Source organism: Bombus vosnesenskii, unplaced genomic scaffold (genome assembly GCF_011952255.1).
Source record: "Bombus vosnesenskii isolate JDL3184/JDL3185 unplaced genomic scaffold, Bvos_JDL3184-5_v1.1 scf7180000013628, whole genome shotgun sequence".
Taxonomy (NCBI): domain Eukaryota; kingdom Metazoa; phylum Arthropoda; class Insecta; order Hymenoptera; family Apidae; genus Bombus; species Bombus vosnesenskii.
In genome coordinates this window covers 1-18,861 of record NW_022883157.1, presented here as the reverse complement: position 1 = coordinate 18,861, position 18,861 = coordinate 1, and the positions used below count along the sequence as shown (strand labels likewise).

The window sequence follows — 18,861 nt, the reverse complement described above, 5'->3', positions numbered from 1 at the left end:
GGTAACACACGGTTCGCCAGCTTTTTAAAAGCGCTCTCCGTCTGCTTTTTCCTCTCTTCCCTGTCTCTTCGTTTTTCCTTAACAAGCAAAACCATTTTCGCGAGGACGAGAGTACGGAAATGACGTACTGGCAATTTTGTTTTGTGATAATACAAGCAGCTCGGTTTCAGTGAATTAAACTTGACCCCAAGCTTCTACTTATCTACCTTCCTTTCCTTTATTTTCCCTTCTATATCTGTTTTGCGGTTTTCCACATTTCCATCACAATAAACCATGTTTTTTCTCGATTTTACATGTTAGCCAATGATTCACGGCAAAAGCGTCGACTGTAAAAATATTTGTAGTTGCAATAGCAACAAGTATGTTTTCTCAAATAGAAAATATTGGGAGCGTACACGCTGGCAAGACAATTCATGAATAGCTCGTCCTCTGCTTGTTATGTGTTTCGATACTGTTAGCAAACAAATTCATGAAACATACTGGTATAGCGTAAAATGAACATAAAAGTTTTGCGTACACTTGAGAGCTGAACTTTGGTTGTTACACGTATATTATACATATACGCACACAGTTATGTATATGTATATATATATAGAAAATTCCTTAGAACCTTGAGCTTAATAACATATTACATAACATATAACATATAATGACATATAATAACATATAATAACATATTCACAAGGAGGTGAACTTTACTTACCAATTACCAAAGTTTCTTCCGCCAAATAATACATAAAAATTGAAAAAGATAATGTAACTAGTTTTAACTTTTTTTTGTGTTATAATTTGAATCACTCGATTTATCCGACTGAGGATGGTCGATCGCAATCTCAATTTATACGTGTTCTCATCGCATGAAATAGATCACATGAGGGATTTTCAAAAGTCGATGGAATATTAATCGCGATTAATTATTTGTAGGTGTATTCTGTGCGGCTAAAGCAGTCACCTAATGAATTATTGAGTACCAGGAATGTTAGCGGTAAACAGGATTGCGGCTATGAATGATTCTCTAATGTCTATATTAGAGATGAATTTGATAATTTATCCTCATAATATGCAATCCGCTTTTAAGTGGAAATCATAATTAACAATTTCTGTTTGATTAAATATGAAGAGCAGATAAATCGATACGCTTAAATCAATATTAGAATTTCTTAACATTTTTATCAAATATTTTAGCACTGTAAAAGCGTCGTAGTAGAGAAATATTAGGTTGTTCCAAAAGTTTCTTTCGTTTTATAAGAAAGTAATAGATGTACAACATTTTTCGTTTTATATTATTTTATTGAATTACGTGTGATCCACCTTTTTCCAATTTAATGTAAAATAATATAGAATAACATAAAACAAAATATGTTGTGCATCTGTCATTTCTTTATAAAACGAAAGAAACTTGGGACAACCTAATAGGAATTTACTTTTATTATCCATTATAAAAATGGATTGTTAATCCTCTAGGAGATACGAACAATATAATTGCAATTAATAAGGAATAAGCTAGCATAACTTAAACCAGCTTTTGCAGAAAGCTATTAGCTAAAGATGTTTATTAAACAATGACAACATGAATTTTCTTAAGTACCCCATTTGGTACTTAATCTACTTCGTAAGTACTGTGTGTCCTAGCCTTCAAAGGATGCAATTTTAACCAGAATGTTTCACATTACTTACCCGTATTATTTCCTTGTAATATAATTTATATTTACATTATCTACGTTACGTTACATTCTACGCGTTAATGTAATGTGATTTTTATTTCTAATCGAAGTTATTCAAACTTTGTAGTATCTCAATAAAAAATTAACAGCCTGCAAAAACTTCACAGAAGCATTAGTTTCTTCGAAACTATTGAATTCAAATGGCTAATATTCCTTAACAATATGCACTCGACGACGTTTATCGAGAGAAGTATGTGGCGTAATATTTAAACTTTCAATTCATATACATATATCGTTTATGAAAAAGTAGTCATTCTGCTTTTGTGATCTGTGACACACTATAAATTCTCATAAGCTAACCAACGCGTAATCTTCTGTAACGTATTAATATAATATAGGTATGTATATCTCGACTTTGAGCAACCAATTGGTGCTAAATAAGCTTTAGTACATACTTCTTACACGTAACAAAAGACCAGTTAACATCTCTGCTCTTAAAAGAAAAACGAAAGAAGCTCTGAAAAGCTGCAGAGTTCAGGTCGAATAACACCAGCTCAGATAAATAACCCTCTAACTTACCTTTGTCCTCATCGACGTCAGTGATTTTAAAGCTAGTTATAAAGTGCACTTCTCAGCCAGCGTCCACGGCAGTCAATATTATTTAACGGGTCTTAACGCGATGTAAAAAGGGAAAAAGGAGGAAAGAAGGAACAGGGAAGCAAAGAGAAGAGACGAATTTTTCATTTTCTCGAAACTGGATCAAGTTTCAGGCTGCTCGCCAAAGAGTCTGTAGCTAACGAGACAAGATTAGACAAACCACGCTTTAAAATTGCCACAGAACTATAATAATCCTCGAAATCAATACGATTCGTCGATCCATCGCCTGATTAAAAAATGAGATAGGATGAAGCTCACTAGTCGGCCTTTGAACTTTCAATAGCGCTTACGGCTCGTATACTCTAGTTTGAATGCTACAATGTAAGCCAAGTCAGCTGTAACTAGCGTTCGCGTGATTGTCGCTATCTATTATTCACGCGTTACACGTTAACCAGACAAACGCGTCTACCGGTTGACATTGTTTTCTGTCCTGAGTTTCAAAGCAATTATGTTGCTTCGTGTAATCAAATCTCGCCAAACTAACGATAAGTTCTTGTTTGACCTTACACAGTTATTAAAACTATACAAGTTAAACCAATCTAGCCTAAACAAGTAATGTCGTTATATATTCTTTTTTAAATCTATATATTGTTTAATAAATCGTGGTTAGGATATAGTAGCTGACAAAAATATTCGGATAAATATATTTGTAGAAACATTTTAGGAATGTATTATGCATAGTGGTACTATTTAATACTGTACTGTGACTATCATGGTCGTGTTGGTATTATTCGAAACTAATCTGAAAATCTGTATGGAATTTGTAAGATATTTAGTACGAGTACTGTGCATTACTGATATGTACACAACCGAGACGAGATAACGAAGGTACTGCTCTTTCGTTCATCGCTACGCGTTGCTAATAGCAACGTATAATGCATATATATCTCGCAAAGACCATAAAAGTACCCAATGGAACCACGTTTAATATTTGATAATAATGTCCCATTACAGTTTCGTCATTTTCAATTAATTAAACACGACCCTCTCTTTAAAAATTAGAAGATAAAATACGTAATACAAATCTACTCGAAATCTTTTAAACCTTACGGACGACCTTACGGACCTTACTTATGGTCTTTAAAAGCAGCAGGGATTAGCAGAATATTAACTGCGGATTTTTCTTGGACCGCAGCATGCAATATGAAATATGGTTATTAAAATGTACACTGAAAATTTCATATCCATAAGATACTCGTGCTTGTAGAACCTTGAAAATGAATTCTTAACCCAAATAGTCGACCGCGATACTCGAGAAATTTTGTGAAGCTGACGTCAATACCAATATGTACCGTCGTTGTGCTATTATTTCGTAATAAACCGTATTGATTGCACTTCCATTTCACGGAATTAATTTTTCCACACAAAAAGTGATAACGATAATCGAAAAAAGAAAAATATACTACCACATTTCGTATCAGCATACACAAGCGCACTCGATTTTACACGAGTATACAATTTGCAAATTCGACGGAACGATCGGATTTAATTATTTTTTCGATATTTCAGGCATCAAGTTCTATTTACACATCGAACGTTGAAATACGGCGAAATACAAAATGTACAAACCACTCTGGACATTAATTAACTTTAAACGTTATTGATTAATTAAAGAAACCAACCATTGTGTTGATTTTTACATTTTGAAAAATTGTTATCCACTTTTGCTTTGTTTAAAAATTGAAAAAAAAATACTTTTATTGTAAGTCACGAGTATCTCTTTTATTTATTTAAACTTTAGATCAAATATTACAATTTATAAATATATCATTTATTTAGATATACTTGTAATATCTGTTTTATAAGTTTGTACAACCATTTATCTATTTATCTATTTTATTTGCAAATAATCTTTATAGACTGATTTTGTAAGGAATAAAAAATTGTGATTCTATTTAAAAACGATCGTGTCAGACTCAAGTGATAAGCGATATATATTTCAGCGATATATATATTCAGATTTCACCATCACATAAACGGTGCTATTGGAAACGTTTCACAATGGACGTCTTACAAGCGCCTGCGATGTCCGTCATATGTAAAGCTATACCACTGAATCACGGCCGCCATTTAGTGATTAAGGTCGATCACTTAGAGTTGTTAATCCGACATAATGGCGAGCAATACATCGAAAACATTATTGGAAACACAGTTACAGTTTAATTTCATTGAGCTTATTTGCAAATAAATGTGTACAATATATTTTAGAGGTTTTAAATATTATTGCTGACTAAACTTCGCGTCTGCGCATCATCTTTCTTTAACTTTTTTTGCATTTTCTTATCGACGCATGAAGACGAAATGCGTAAATTTTATTATTTATTTAAACATTACTATATTGTGCTCAAAGTAGCGGAATATCGTTCTATTATCAATATATGAAGAACTAAAAGAATTAAGAAAGAATTAAAAAAATATGTAGTTCAATCAATACTTCGTGTATTTTTCTATCTCCACAAGACAATATCCGGACCAGTTACGCTTACAGTATCAACAAAGATTTGTCCAGCCATACGGAATAAGTCGTACTCAGTAGTTTAAAAGTATTAACCGCACGAACTCCAGAAACACTTTTGAAGTAACTTTCGAACCAATAAATCCCCGAACTAAGAACTGTCATATTTCGTCTCTATTTATCGAATATTGTGAGAAAATGCAAAAAAAAAGAAGTTAAATAGAAAAAGTACTTGGAAACTTAAAAGAAAAAATCTCGAAAAATCTCTTAATACTTTTTACTGTCGTCTTGAGACGCACCATGTGTTAAGCTTCTTCGTAGTTACAACTTTTACCGCAGATGTAACGAACTGACAAATGCTTCGAATGGCGCGCGCGCGTCAACGCCTACACTTAAATTTTAAATAAATGTTTTTAAATAAATGTTTAAAATAATACATTAAATGTATTAACTTTCTTGCGCAATTTCATTTAATTTCTTACGATATGGAGGGTTTAATTACGTTTAAGATATCTATTTGAATCTTTTAAATTCGAAGTTTTTTAAAAAATTACCTTAAACTTTATAAAATTAAATCGTTTTTCCACTTTGTTGTATCATAAAATTGTTATTTAAATTCAAAACTTACCGTCGTCTTGAAATATTCTATATTTTCCTCGTCTTAAAAAATCTCCCTACAGAAAGAATAAAGAAGAATAAAATCCCATACGTTAAATTTCACATGATTGATGGAATACATAACGATAACGAGAACTAACTAGCGACAACAAGCAACCATTAGCAAGGACAACTGGCGACTATAACTGTCGTCTCTATGATGTATGGCGACTAAGGAGAACAGCCAGCAACTACGGATGACATGTAACAACCAACTGCCCCACTTCTAAAAGGCAACTAACTTGCAAACCCTTTGATGGTTTCTGTAGCGTGATATACCCCTTGAACGTGGTTAAAGAATGTGGTCGCCGCTGGACGGCGGTTTGACAGCAGAGCGATCTCGCCAATTCAAAGCTTGACATTACAAACTACCCAGAATCATTAGGCTCGTTATCGAGCATCTAGCTTTCAGAAGGTGCTTTATCATATGATATGACTTCACGATATTTTTATAGCAAGAAGAATGGCCAACCTCTAACAAAACAAATTTTTACTAAGTGCTGCATGCGAGCTGCAGGCCGGCCTACTAGGGAAATTTGACGAATGAATAAACTAAAATATATACGAATATATTCGTTATATCATAAAATGCCCGCATTATGTTCTCTAACACCATAGAGGAAACTAAATTTATATATTAAAAAATTGGAATACCTGTTATAAGAGAGTTAATTAAATTCTAACTTATCGATGACTCCATAAAAACCTTTATTTCCTAAAAATGTATATCTTCCAAATTCTCCTTAGAAAGTATCATAGAGAAAATATGAAACCTGAAAAATACATCACGCTGATGCCTCGATCAACCCTCGTGCTTCGCAGTCCATGTGTCCGAGCGATGAATTCCCTCCAAACAAGGAAAAACCAAAGGGAGGTCTCCTTCGAAGGACGTGAGAGGGTAAGGGAAGCAACGGGAACGATGATCACGCGATATACTGGCGGCGTACGTATAGAACGGCTGTTGCGAGAGAGTTCGCAAGAAACAAGAAGAAAAAAGGAATCGTAGGCCGACGCGACTATACGCTGTCGACGGACAACAGCGACTGAGCCCAACTGAAACGAACTCTGTCGCAGTATGAGCACAGGCTACGTTCGCGGGAAAAAGTGGTGGGGATACATGGGAGGCAGACGTAGAGAGGACGGAGCTGCGAGCGTAATCGAAATCTCCGGAAAACTGGAGAGCCTGGGCAAGGGAGGCAACCAAAGTGGAGGACTAGTGCCTGTGAGCGCAAAACGGGTGTGGATACGGGAAGTCCTGCCTGGACAAGGAGGAGTTAAACCAAACCAACAAGTGTGAGGTTAGGACGGTGGAGCAGCCATATTAGGACGCGTGACAACAGCGCCGCTACACGGGCTACTCGAGGAACTACCCAGACGCAGCCATATTGGCGCGTGCGTCGAAGCGCGTTGCGCGGGCCACTTGAAAGTGACAGCGACTGGCAGAGTGGCAAGTGCTGACCGAGCGACATTTCCCGTCCAACGGTGAAACGGACGCATCCATGGCGAAAGAGAAGGAGGTAGAGGAAAACGCCAGGGGACGGAGGGAAACGGAACTGGCTGCGGAGCCGCCGCACGTTAGCACCAGGAGCATGACGAAGGCGATGCCGCCAAAGGAGGGACCCTCCCGCTTCACGCTGGACAAGGAGGGAATATGGACTGAGGAAGCAACAGAGGAGGAGGAAACCCCCGCCAGAGAAGCACCCCGAGCGAAGAGGAGGAAGGCCAACGAATCCCCCGAACTCCCCGCGGACCCGGCTGAAGAAATGAGATCAGCCACAACGGCGGACATAGGAGCCGAACTGATTCGCCGGGCCGCCGAGGTGGCCAGGGCTGCCGAGGCGCCCCGCGGCCACAAGGTCACGCAGGGGAAAACCCTGAAGGAGGCGGCGAGAACGATCACCGCGGGCGTGACAGAGTTAGTGAGGAGAACGGACCCTGTCACCGACGCACTCGCTATAACGCAAGGACGCATAGCAACACTGGAGGCGGAGGTAGAGGCACTCCGAAAAGAGCCGGCCTCGCGCCCCACCGCGGATGAGAACAGCTACAGGGCGCGTCTCGCTGCAGTCGAGCAGCAAGTAGAGGAGATGAGATCCTTGCTGCACCGACTGGCGGAACAACTGCAGGGAACAGAAAAAGGAGAAGGAAAGGAGGTCGCCCCTGTCGCGAACACGAGAGGGATGGAGCCTGGAGCCCCAAGCGCCCCAGCGCCCAAGGGAGGCCGAATGGCGGACACCGAATGGCAGACCGTCGGAAGGAAAAGAAGAGGAAAGAAGAAGGAGGCAGGGAGGAAGCAGCCGGCGAAGCTGATCCCCGAGACAGGGGCGGAGAGCCAGAGGAAAACTCCGGAGAGTGGATCGGCGAACACACGAAGAGGGGGAGGCAGGGGGCCCCTCCCGCGCGCACCGCGGACGTCAGCGGTAACAATCACCCTGACGGACAAATCGAGCCAATCCTACGCGGAGGTGCTGGCTGCGGCCAAGGACAGTGTCTCCCTGGCCGAGCTCGGCATCAACACGATGAGGATGCGGAAGACCATCACCGGAGGTGTCATCTTAGAGGTCCCTGAGGACCAGGGAAGGGGGAAGGCCGCAGCGCTCGCAGCACAGCCGACGCGGGCTCTGGACCCGAACGAGGTCCGCGTGGCAACCCCCTTCCGAGCCGCGGAGGCAAGGGTGTCCCATATAGACATAGCGGCCACCAAGGCGGAAATCCAGAACACCCTGGCAAGGGAGAGCGGCTGCAAGCCGGAGGACATTCGGCTGGGAGAAATCCGCCCCGCCCGGAACGGACTTGGCGCCGTATGGATACGAGGCCCTGCCAGTGCAGGGAGGAAACTGGCCCAAGCTGGAAAGGTCGCCATAGGCTGGTCGATGGCGAAGGTTGAAGCCATCGAACGGAGACCGTTACAGTACTACAGGTTCCTTGGTATAGGACACACGGGGAAGACCTGCACCGCCAAGGAGGACAAGGGGCACCTGTGCTTCAGATGCGGCGAACCAGGGCACCAGGCGAGAGCATGCACTACTGCGAGCCCGAAATGCCTGCTCTGCGAGGCGCTTGGAACACCGTCGGTGCACAGGATGGGGGGACCGGCCTGCGCCCCCTCGAAGAAGGGAACGAAAGGAGCCGCCCGCGGATCCACGGCTGCAAGAGGCAGCGAGAAAGGCTCCCCGCCGCAAAGCGACCCTAAGCCCGCGAACAAGGAGGTAGGCACGGAGGAAGCCACGAACAAGGAAAGGCCACCAAGGAACTGAGAATGCGCATCCTCCAGACTAACCTGGGAAGGTCAAGGCGAGCACAAGACCTGCTCCACCAAACCATCCGGGAGAGCACGGTCGCCCTGGCGGTGGTGGCGGAACCATACAGAGTTCTGGATGGCCCGGAGTAGGTCGGAGACACGGACGGAATGGTTGCCGTCACCTGGACATCAACGCCCGGGGCGTTTGCCCACGGAGCCCTGCTGGAACGGGGCAACGGGTACGCCGCGGTCGAGTGGGCAGGGATGATGGTGGTGGGGGTGTACGTGTCACCCAACAGCGGACGGGCAGCGTTCGAAGAATTCCTGGACGGAGTTGGCGACTGCGTCAGGCGACGACTCCCCCGACAAGTGCTCGTCCTGGGAGACTTTAACGCGCACTCCACGGAATGGGGGAACGCCAGGACCAACGCGCGCGGCCGCACGCTATCAAACTGGGCCGCGGGACTTGGTCTTCTGCTAGTGAACAGGGGCTCGACCAGTACCTGCGTGACGTGCAGAGTGAGCTCCATTGTTGACATAACATGGGCCTCCCCCGAGGCATTCAGGCGGATCTCAGGCTGGAGAGTGGCCGAAGGGGTCGAGACGCTGTCGGACCACCTCTACATATTCATGGAGGTGGACGCACCTGGACCTGGAATGCCGACGACAAACGACGGGCAGATGGAAAATAAAGGAGAGGAACGAAGACCTACTCCGGGCGGCTGCTATAGCAACAGCTTGGAGCTGGGAGGCCTCGACAACGACGACCGAAGCAGACGTGGAAGAGGAGGCCGAGAACCTCCGCCAAGCCATGACAGCAATCTGCGACGCATCCATGCCACGAGCCACACCAGGCACGGTGCAAAGCAGAGCAGTTTACTGGTGGAACCCCGGCATCGCGGAACTGAGGACGAGATGTGGCCGGGCCCGAAGACAGTACCTAAGGGCCCGCCGCTGGCGACGACGCGACGAAGAAGAAGTCTCCTTGCGCTACCGGACGTGCCACGCGCTACGGCGCTCGCTACAGAGGGAAATTAAAAAAGCGAAGGACCGTGCCTGGTCCGAACTGGTTGAGACAGTCGAGTCGGACTCATGGGGGAGGCCATACAGGACGGTGACACGTAAACTGCGCGCGAAGGGCCCCCTGATAACGGCGGAAATAGAACCTGCACTGCTGACGCGGATCACCGGAACGCTCTTTCCCCCACAAGAAAACAGAGCGGCGGAACGGCCATGGGAAACGACACGACCGCTGGAATGGAGGGACGACTGGGAAGTCACAGAGGAGGAGATATGGGAGGCAACCAGAAGAATGACCGCCCGCAACGTGGCACCGGGCCCGGACGGAATCCCTGGCCGGATCTGGGGGGAAGTGATGGGGGTCATGGCCCCCAGACTTCGGCACCTCTTCACAAGATGCCTGAGGGAGGGAGTCTACCCCCGGGCGTGGCGGACAGCGAGGCTGGTCCTGCTCCATAAGGAGGGCCGACCGACGACCTCGCCGTCAGCGTACCGGCCGATATGCCTACTGGACGAGGTCGGCAAACTACTCGAGAGGGTAGTCGCCGCCCGCTTGGAACGACACATAGCGGGCCAAGTGCCAGGTTTGCACGAAAGCCAGTACGGCTTCCGGAAGGGGCGCTCGACGATTGACGCGGTCAGACGCGTACGAGCGATTGCGGAGGACATGGTCTCCCGGAAAGGCGTGGCGCTGGTGATTTCCCTGGACATCGTCAACGCGTTCAACACCATACCATGGGACAGGATAGTGACGGCCCTGGAGCACTTCGAGGTTCCCAACTACCTCGTCCGATTGATCCGGGCCTACCTCGACGACAGGTGGGTGTGTTACGCCAGTAAGGAAGGAGAGGAAAAGGGATCCGTCGAGCGTGGCGTCCCGCAGGGCTCGGTGCTGGGCCCCATGCTATGGAACGTTGCGTACGACGAGGTACTACGATGCCCACTACCCCCAGGCGCGGCCATAGTATGCTATGCGGACGACACCCTAATCCTGGTCGAGGGTCGTGGCTGGCACGAGACGCTGCGCATTGGCGGAATCGCAACGGCCTGTGCGATCCATGCCGTGAACGAACTGGGCCTGAGAGTCTCCCCTGCGAAGTCGGAGACCACCTGGTTCTTTGACAGGAAGAGGCGAGGGACACCACCGCCCGGCCTATGCATAAACATGGCAGGTAAAACCGTCCGGGTGGGGTCACAGATGAAGTATCTGGGACTCACCATCGACAGCCAGTGGACGTTCGAGCCGCACTTCGACTCACTGATCCCGAAGGTGTCAGCGGCTGCCAATGCCCTGTGCGGCCTACTACCGAACATCGGCGGGGCCGGAGACGCGGTGCGCCGACTCTACGAGGGCGTCATTCTGTCCCGAGCGATGTACCCCAGTATGGGCGGACGACCTGATGGCAAGCCGTCGCAGCATCCTGCTCCTGAGAAGGCTGCACAGAGTGACCGCCATCAGAATCATTAGGGGATACTGGACGGTGTCTCACGCGTCGGCGTCCACCCTAGCCGCGTCCCCCCCGTGGGAGCTGCGGGCGCTGGCGCTCAAAAAGAGATACACCCGCCGGAGAGAATGGCACCCGGGAGAAGACCCCATCGAGCAAGCGGCTCCAAACGACACAGGAACCGCCGAGGAGGACACATGGAACCTGTGGCGATCCCAACTGATCAACGGGAGAAGCGAACACCGAGGCGCGGATGCGGTCCTACCAAACTGGGAGGCATGGAGGAGCCGCCACGGCCTCCCACTCACATTCAGGATGACACAAGTACTCCCCGGACACGGCGTGTTCGGCGAGTTCCTGAAGAGAATAAGGCGAGAGACGACAGACATCTGCCACCACTGCGGAGAGGGCAGGGACACAGCGCAGCACACCCTGGAGCTCTGTCCGGCGTGGGAGCTGCCCCGCTACACCCTGCGGCACGCCATAGGAGAAACGTGGACCCCCTCAGCGATTGTGGAAGCGATGTTGAGAGGGTCACAGGAATACGAGGCCGTCCGCCTCTTCTGCGAGCGAGTTATGCTCGCGAAGGAGCGAGCGGAAAGGGAGAGAAAAAAACTCTCACCCCTGCAGGATAAGACGATGGAGAAGGATGGCAGTCAGACGACCCAGAGCCGCCCCGCCACCGCCCCAACGGACTACGACCAGAAGAAGTGACAGCACTAGGGGCAACGAACTCCCCCTAACGCCCACTCAATAGCCGGCTCGAACAAGAGAACGCGAGAAGGGGATGCAACTGAAGTTAATTCATAAGAGGTTCCTGGAGCACCCCTGTCACGCGCATAAAATGGTCATCGTGGAGTTTTAGTCGGTAGGAGTCCGACACTACTCTGCTGTTACGCGATTATTGCAGCAGCGGAGTATCCATGAAGATTTCTCCACGTACAAAAAAAAAAAAAGGCTACGTTCGCGGGTCGATCGAACACGTTCTGCGCCTTTCCTCGGCACCAGCGTCAAAACCACCCTCGACGAGCGCAACGCACTGGTGCACCTGCAATATTAACCACTGGTCTTTCCTTTTTCGCGCGATATTATATCAGCACCTATGATACCATTTCAAAGACCGCAATCAAAACATTAAATACCGCATTAAAGCCATACAATAATTCGCAATATTCATTCGTAAACGTTATTGTATATGTGCTTAATTAATCGTTATTATGTTTCGAATGATTTACTACCTCATATTCCATAAGCAGATATATGGTTCATTTTCACCTCAAGTACGATATAATTTGTAACAAATATTTATAATTCACAATGTAAAATATTTATAATTCATTGGAAATATTATTCTATCACGGTATAGTGGTCAAATTTCACATAAATCACAAACATATGGTAGTCAGAAGCTATACTCACGACATGACAAATCATGATGATGTCATGAAAAATGGCGTCCGTCCATATATATTCAAACGCAACGAACAAGTTCGAACTTTTCGAGAATAAACGATTTGTTCGATAACATCTGTCGCGAGCTTCTCTTCCTTTAACGATAACAATTGACAACTAAAGCTCGAGAGGCTCGTAAGGATGAACAGCGACGAGTATCTAGAAGCTATGTACTCACCTGGGCAAGGAGACTCCAACACCAAGGACGTTGGAAGTTTCGAGAAGCGAAGATGGAAACTGAAGTAGCACGTCAGGTCAACTCTGGCAAAAACTGCTAAAGAAAGAAAAGTCCAACTAATTTGTTTCCAACAATAAAATGAAATTAATTTGTTTCACAAATTATTAACTGGATATTATTCAAAAATTATTCAAAATTCGCTTGATTGATTCACGGCCCGGGACACTTGGGTCATACCATTTTGGTAATGGACGAAAATGGCAGACGGAAGAACGACCGTTTTTTTTTCATATTTCTCTTTCCCCGGGAAACGAAAGAATGCCCGAGCACCTTGTTTCATTTCTTCTTGACATCAATTTCAATCTTTTTAAACGAAATATAATCTGAACGATGAAAAGTTCATTCAAATAATGCTCCGCGCCAGACACTCACGAAAATTAAGAAGAAACACGGAAAATTCGCGAATAAAACGGATTTCTTTGTCCCAGTGAGATAATAAATCTCGTACACGTATTGGTTTTTAAAATCAATATATCCACCAATGTGCACTCGTTTAACAAGGGTGATGGAACGTGCCAAAAATCTCTCAAGAGGGTCTTGGCAACGGAAGAGTCGAAAATGTCACAATTATGAATGAAAAATTCGAATAGTTGCTGATTTTACAGTCGAAACCGATAAAGAACTCCAGATATTCCCCCAATTAATTTACAATAAATTCGCGAAAATGATCGATTGCTGACGTCATTGTATTCTAGAAAGATTGTAAAACGATAAGAATTTATTGAAAAAACTTATATTCGATGATAACACTTCTAATAAGAGTACTAAGAGGAGCGATTCTGTACTCACCTTCCTGCCTCGAAGTACCGAACGCAATTAACCGTCCGCCCAGGATGGAACCGTTCGGAACTTTTGTAAGTCACTGCACGGCCGCTGCTTATGGTGGAAATGTAATAGATATAAGTACAGAGCGCGTGAGCGAACTAAAAGCGCGATAGAGAAGTAGAGAGAGGATGTTCCGTCCTTGTCTAATGACGCGCACTTGTACAGGAAATATGTAACAGCGGTATACGAGCAGCGTCAGTGTCCACTAGTGTGCATGCCTGATTAAACAAGGACAGGAAGTATCTATACATGGTGTTCTCTTTCTATTTCCATGTTGCATCCATCTTACTATACAGTACACACACTCAGCTATTCTATCATTATATTTGTGCGTTGCTTATGTGTGAACCAAACATTTCCATGACAACAAATCGTTTGTCTCTTGTTTGATGCTCGGTTTTCAACGGAGTTGAAAGAATTTTTTAAGAGAAACGTAATGGACGGGTTGTTTTTAAAGTAATAAACGGAAATTCTCGTATCCATTGAGAAACGATAGGCGATTTGAAAGTGTCACTATGAACGGTGATTTATCGATGCAAGGTAGTATGAATAAGATATTTTATAATCTGCGAAAAAAGGTAAGGAATATTCTAGATTTTAGATTTTAGAATTTCAACGTCACAGACGAGTGTGTTTTGTTATTTCATTTGTAATATTGCTGCAGTTCTCTTAATAGCTGTTCGTTTCATGCGATACTCGCACATAGTATCTATGACTTTTGCTTCTAACAATTTTTATAATTAGGCTGTATCAAATATTTTTAACGTTCGTGTTTCATGAAAAATCATGTGTAACTCGTTGAATTCGCAAATGTAACAAAAAATTACATGAAAAACCTTATATTATTGTAATGAAAAAATAATTATATTAGGAGGAGAGTCGTATTTCGGAACGTCATCGGAACATATTATACCTTGTATGTGATTATTTGGAACACAATGGGTGAGTATATTATAATTAAAATATATTCCTAGTTCCAATTCTTTTGAATAGTGTCAGTGACCAATCGAAATAGAAATCAGTGGACATCATGGAAAGAGAAGGCGAAACCAAATTTGAAAATTCGACATCGGTAATTCAGTAGTTAAGAATAACTCAATCGATAATGTAGATTAACTAGTTATAAACAAATATATGAAGTATAAATTCAAATTATTCTTATCCATCTAAAAATTGGAAATTAAAAAGCAGAAGACAAGAAATTATCTTCGAGGATCTATATAGTAAATACATTCTTTTGCCTGTCTTACCTAGAGATAAAACAGTTGTTTGATGGTTATCTTATAGTGTTCAGTCATTGCGAAAAATATTTTTAATTAGTTAAAAACTATAATTAATTAAAAACTACATTTTTTTATGTATATAGACGTTAGCGATGTATTATTCCGGGAAGCTCGTCTATCTCCCGAACATCGGGTTTGCGACAACATCGATTTGGAAATTATCGTTGCAGAGTATGAAAATTATTACAAGATGAAATTTCAAAAATATCCCATATTGTGTAAGAAAATAACTGGAAGGGAAATGACGAGGGAAGTGACAAATGCAAGCAAAACGTAAGAATTTAAATTATTTAACGATATTAAACGGTATTCAACGTATTCAACGTATCGTATTCAACGTATCGTATTACAATATGATCCAGTGTTTGTAGAAGTATTGAGACAAAAGCCAAATCTGTTAGTAAACAAGCGAGAAGTGAGCCTGTGAAAGAGACGAATCTACAGCAGAAGATAACTGATGACAATACGAATCATATTAATCTCGCAATGACAGTGACGTCAATATTCCCCAATGAGAGTGATGGACGTTCATCAGAAGAGCTATTTAACGTCCCAATGGAACAATCCATGCAATCGAAGATATTGAAATGCATTGAAAAGCTTTATTCAGATAATCCGGAATTACGAGGCTGAGGACATCTCATGCGTAAGTTATTTTCGATTAATATACGTATCGTAAAGCTTTTAAACGATAAAATTCCCGTCGATAAACCGTCCAACGTATATCGACGATGACGTGATTTCAGTAACGCTTCAAATATCAAATTACGTAACACTTACTTAATATAGAGAAGACGCCATTTTATCTTTGTATCGTCACAGGAGATCATAGTAAACAAATTAAATGTACATTGGGATGACGTTATAGGCCTAGAGGAATGTAAAACCGCTGTTAAGGAGGCCGTTGTGTATCCCCTTAAGTATCCTATCTTTTTTGATGGCCCGTTTTCCCCCTGGAAAGGTATTTTGCTGTACGGCCCACCTGGTACAGGTAAGATACTCGCATTCTTTTCATTTCTGTACGTGTTTACAAGAAATATACAAAACAGGGAAAACGAAGTTAGCGAAGGCAGTCGCGACAGAATGCCATTGCACCTTTTTTAACATAACTGCCAGCTCATTGGTCAGCAAATGGAGAGGCGATTCCGAGAAGTATATACGTGTAAGTTGCTTTGTCTATGTAAGTTTCTTTGTTCCTTTGTCTATGAAGGAGAGATTCTAGGTATAAAAAGATTTGATTTTATTTTTCGTCATTTATATATAAATAGAATAGTTGTTTGGAAAACGAAATGATATCATATTCGTGATGAGGCAATGAATTTAAGGAATTTCGAATATAATATTTATATAAACTGAACAGGTTTTATTTGAACTTGCCTATAGTCATTCGCCTACAATTATTTTTATCGACGAGATTGACTGGATCGCCACAAATAAAGGAGACTGTATATTGTCTGAACCTGCAAAGAGATTCAGATCAGAACTTCTTTCTAGATTGGATGGTGTTAAGGAAAAACGAGGATTTGGGAATACAAATTATTTACTATATTTCCCACACAACAGTTATACAACTATATTACTCTCTGAAGAACGTCTAGCACGCACGCTGGTCGCCAACCGACTATCCTGGATTCTTCTAACATCTGGCAACAGTCTTTTGTCTCCACTAAGACCTTGACGCCCTCTGGCCCTTACACACACACTCTCATGTACAGAGTAAATGTATCACTTCCCTAACACGCCCCCTTACATTTATATTATAATTTTATTTACATACTTGTCGAATTAACAAAATATTTAACATTTATCGCTTTATTTACATTTCTCTTATTTTACATTCATCCATGACCTAAACCTTTCAAATTTCTCTCTACACAGTGCCTTCGTAAAAATATCCGCAGTGTTTTCTTCTGTACTTACTTTTATTATGTTTATCTTATTTTTCTTTACGTACTCGTGAACGTAGTGGTAATGAACTTCGATGTGTTTAGAATTTTTTGTAAAAGTTCCGTATTTTGCTATACTCATTACTCCAGAGTTATCCTCATAGATTTTTACAGGGTTATCGTCTACATTTACATCGAAGATTTTCATTAGTTCTCTGATAGTCATTACTTCGCTCACCACTTCCGATAGAGCAACATACTCTGCATACGTCGAGGCTTTTGTCACATACCTTTGTTTTTTAGACTTCCATCCAATTACATTTCCATACAATCTAATTACATACCCAGAAGTCGATTTCCTATCTATATGATCTCCTGCCCAATCAGCGCCCACATAACAATCTATCGTTTTGCACTTTTCATTTCTTTTATAATGTAGCCCTAAATCTCTAGTCCGGTACAAATATTTCAATATTCGCAAGGCATATTTAAAATGTGTCTCGTTACAACAATCTTGAAATCTACTCAGATAATTCACACTATAACTTATATCGGGTCTGGTATTTACACTAATATACAGCAATGCGCCAATTAAATTCTTGTATCCAATGTCCTCTCTATTTATCTCAGCTTTTTCAATTTTTAAGTTGGTCTCCATAGGTGTACAGTACAATCTGCTGTTATGTAATTTATATTTGTTTGCTAATGATTCTATGTATTTCTTTTGGCTTAATCTCATTTCATTTTTTAAATAATCATACTCTATATTTATTCCAAGATATTCTTTTACTTCACCTAAATCTTTCATTTCAAATTTATCAGTTAATAATTTTTTTACACTTTGTATCTTCCCTTTGTGTTTACTACAAATCAACAAATCGTCTACGTATATTAACAAATAAACAACATTTTCTCCCTCTCCATAAGTATATAGGCACAGCTCTATATTGCTCTTCTTAAAACCTAATCTCGTCACATACTTATCAAAACACTCATACCAGTCCCTCGGACTTTCTTTTAACCCATAAAGCGCTTTCGATAATTTACAAACTCTATCCGTTCCGTCCGCATATCCCTTTGGTTGATTTACATATACCTCCGAGCTTACTTCACCATTTAAAAAGGCAGTTTCTACATCCATTTGCTCAATTATTAATCCATTTTGACAACAATATGATAGCAATATTTTAAAGGTCTGATTACTCGCCACTGGAGAATATATGTCATCGGCTACGTTTCTTTGTTGAAATCCCCTTACCACTAATCTAGCCTTATACCTGTCCTCTGATTTTTTTTCGTGTAAACCCATTTTACATCTAATACTTCTTTGCCTTTTACCCTTTCTACCAATTTCCAAGTTTTATTCTTATAGAGACATTCTATTTCCTTATCCATAGCCTGTTTCCAAACTTCATTATTTTCGCAACAAATCGCCTCCTCAAATGTACGAGGGATATCTACTTTACAATAATTTGCATGCATCTCGCAAATATTTTCCTTTTCTGGATACCTTGCTGGAGTTTTCTTAATACGTGTAGATCTCCTAGGAGTGTTTGAGCTTTCAATACTACTATTATTGTCATCTTTCCTACCTTCTAACTCTTCCTTATCCATACCGACCAATGAATAGTTATCTTCGCTATCATTTCTATCTGCCTCTGAGGAATTTTCCTCAAAACCGATACATTTAGTGTCTGTCTCTATGACCTCTACATGTCTAGCTATTGTTATTTGCCCACCTAATAAGACTCTGTATCCTACTTCACTATATCCTAATAGAATTCCCATATCTGCCTTCTTGTCCCATTTGGAAACTCTTTTTTGTTCTGGCCTTCTTACAAAAACTTTACTTCCATATAGATGTAGATTTTTAACACTTGGTTTTTCCCCGAAGAATATTTCAAAAGGTGTCTTTCTTTCTATAGTATTCGCTAATATTCGATTTTTCAAGTATGCCGCTGTACAAACTATTTCCGGCCAGTACCTTTTATGTACTTTCGCTTCCGCTAACAGGCAACGCGCCATGTCCATCACTGTT

General features: G+C 42.5%; 1 protein-coding gene and 1 long non-coding RNA gene across 2 annotated transcripts; one reads left to right on the top strand and one right to left on the bottom strand.

The window, feature by feature from the left end:
• Nucleotides 1-12,661: 12,661 nt before the first annotated feature.
• Nucleotides 12,662-14,247, bottom strand: LOC117238838. Its single transcript, XR_004494273.1, has 2 exons — nucleotides 13,619-14,247; nucleotides 12,662-12,865 (listed from the first exon to the last, which is right to left on the bottom strand). It is a non-coding gene; the product is annotated as an uncharacterized LOC117238838 (long non-coding RNA).
• Nucleotides 14,248-14,480: 233 nt separating this feature from the next.
• Nucleotides 14,481-16,439, top strand: LOC117238837 (katanin p60 ATPase-containing subunit A-like 2; the record flags this gene model as incomplete). The annotated part of the gene is made up of 7 exons (XM_033504045.1): nucleotides 14,481-14,596; nucleotides 14,670-14,726; nucleotides 15,021-15,210; nucleotides 15,300-15,583; nucleotides 15,806-15,928; nucleotides 15,987-16,099; nucleotides 16,298-16,439. Coding segments are annotated over exons 4-7 (382 nt in total), but the record flags the coding sequence as incomplete, so codon positions are not given.
• Between the last annotated feature and the right edge of the window lie 2,422 nt (nucleotides 16,440-18,861).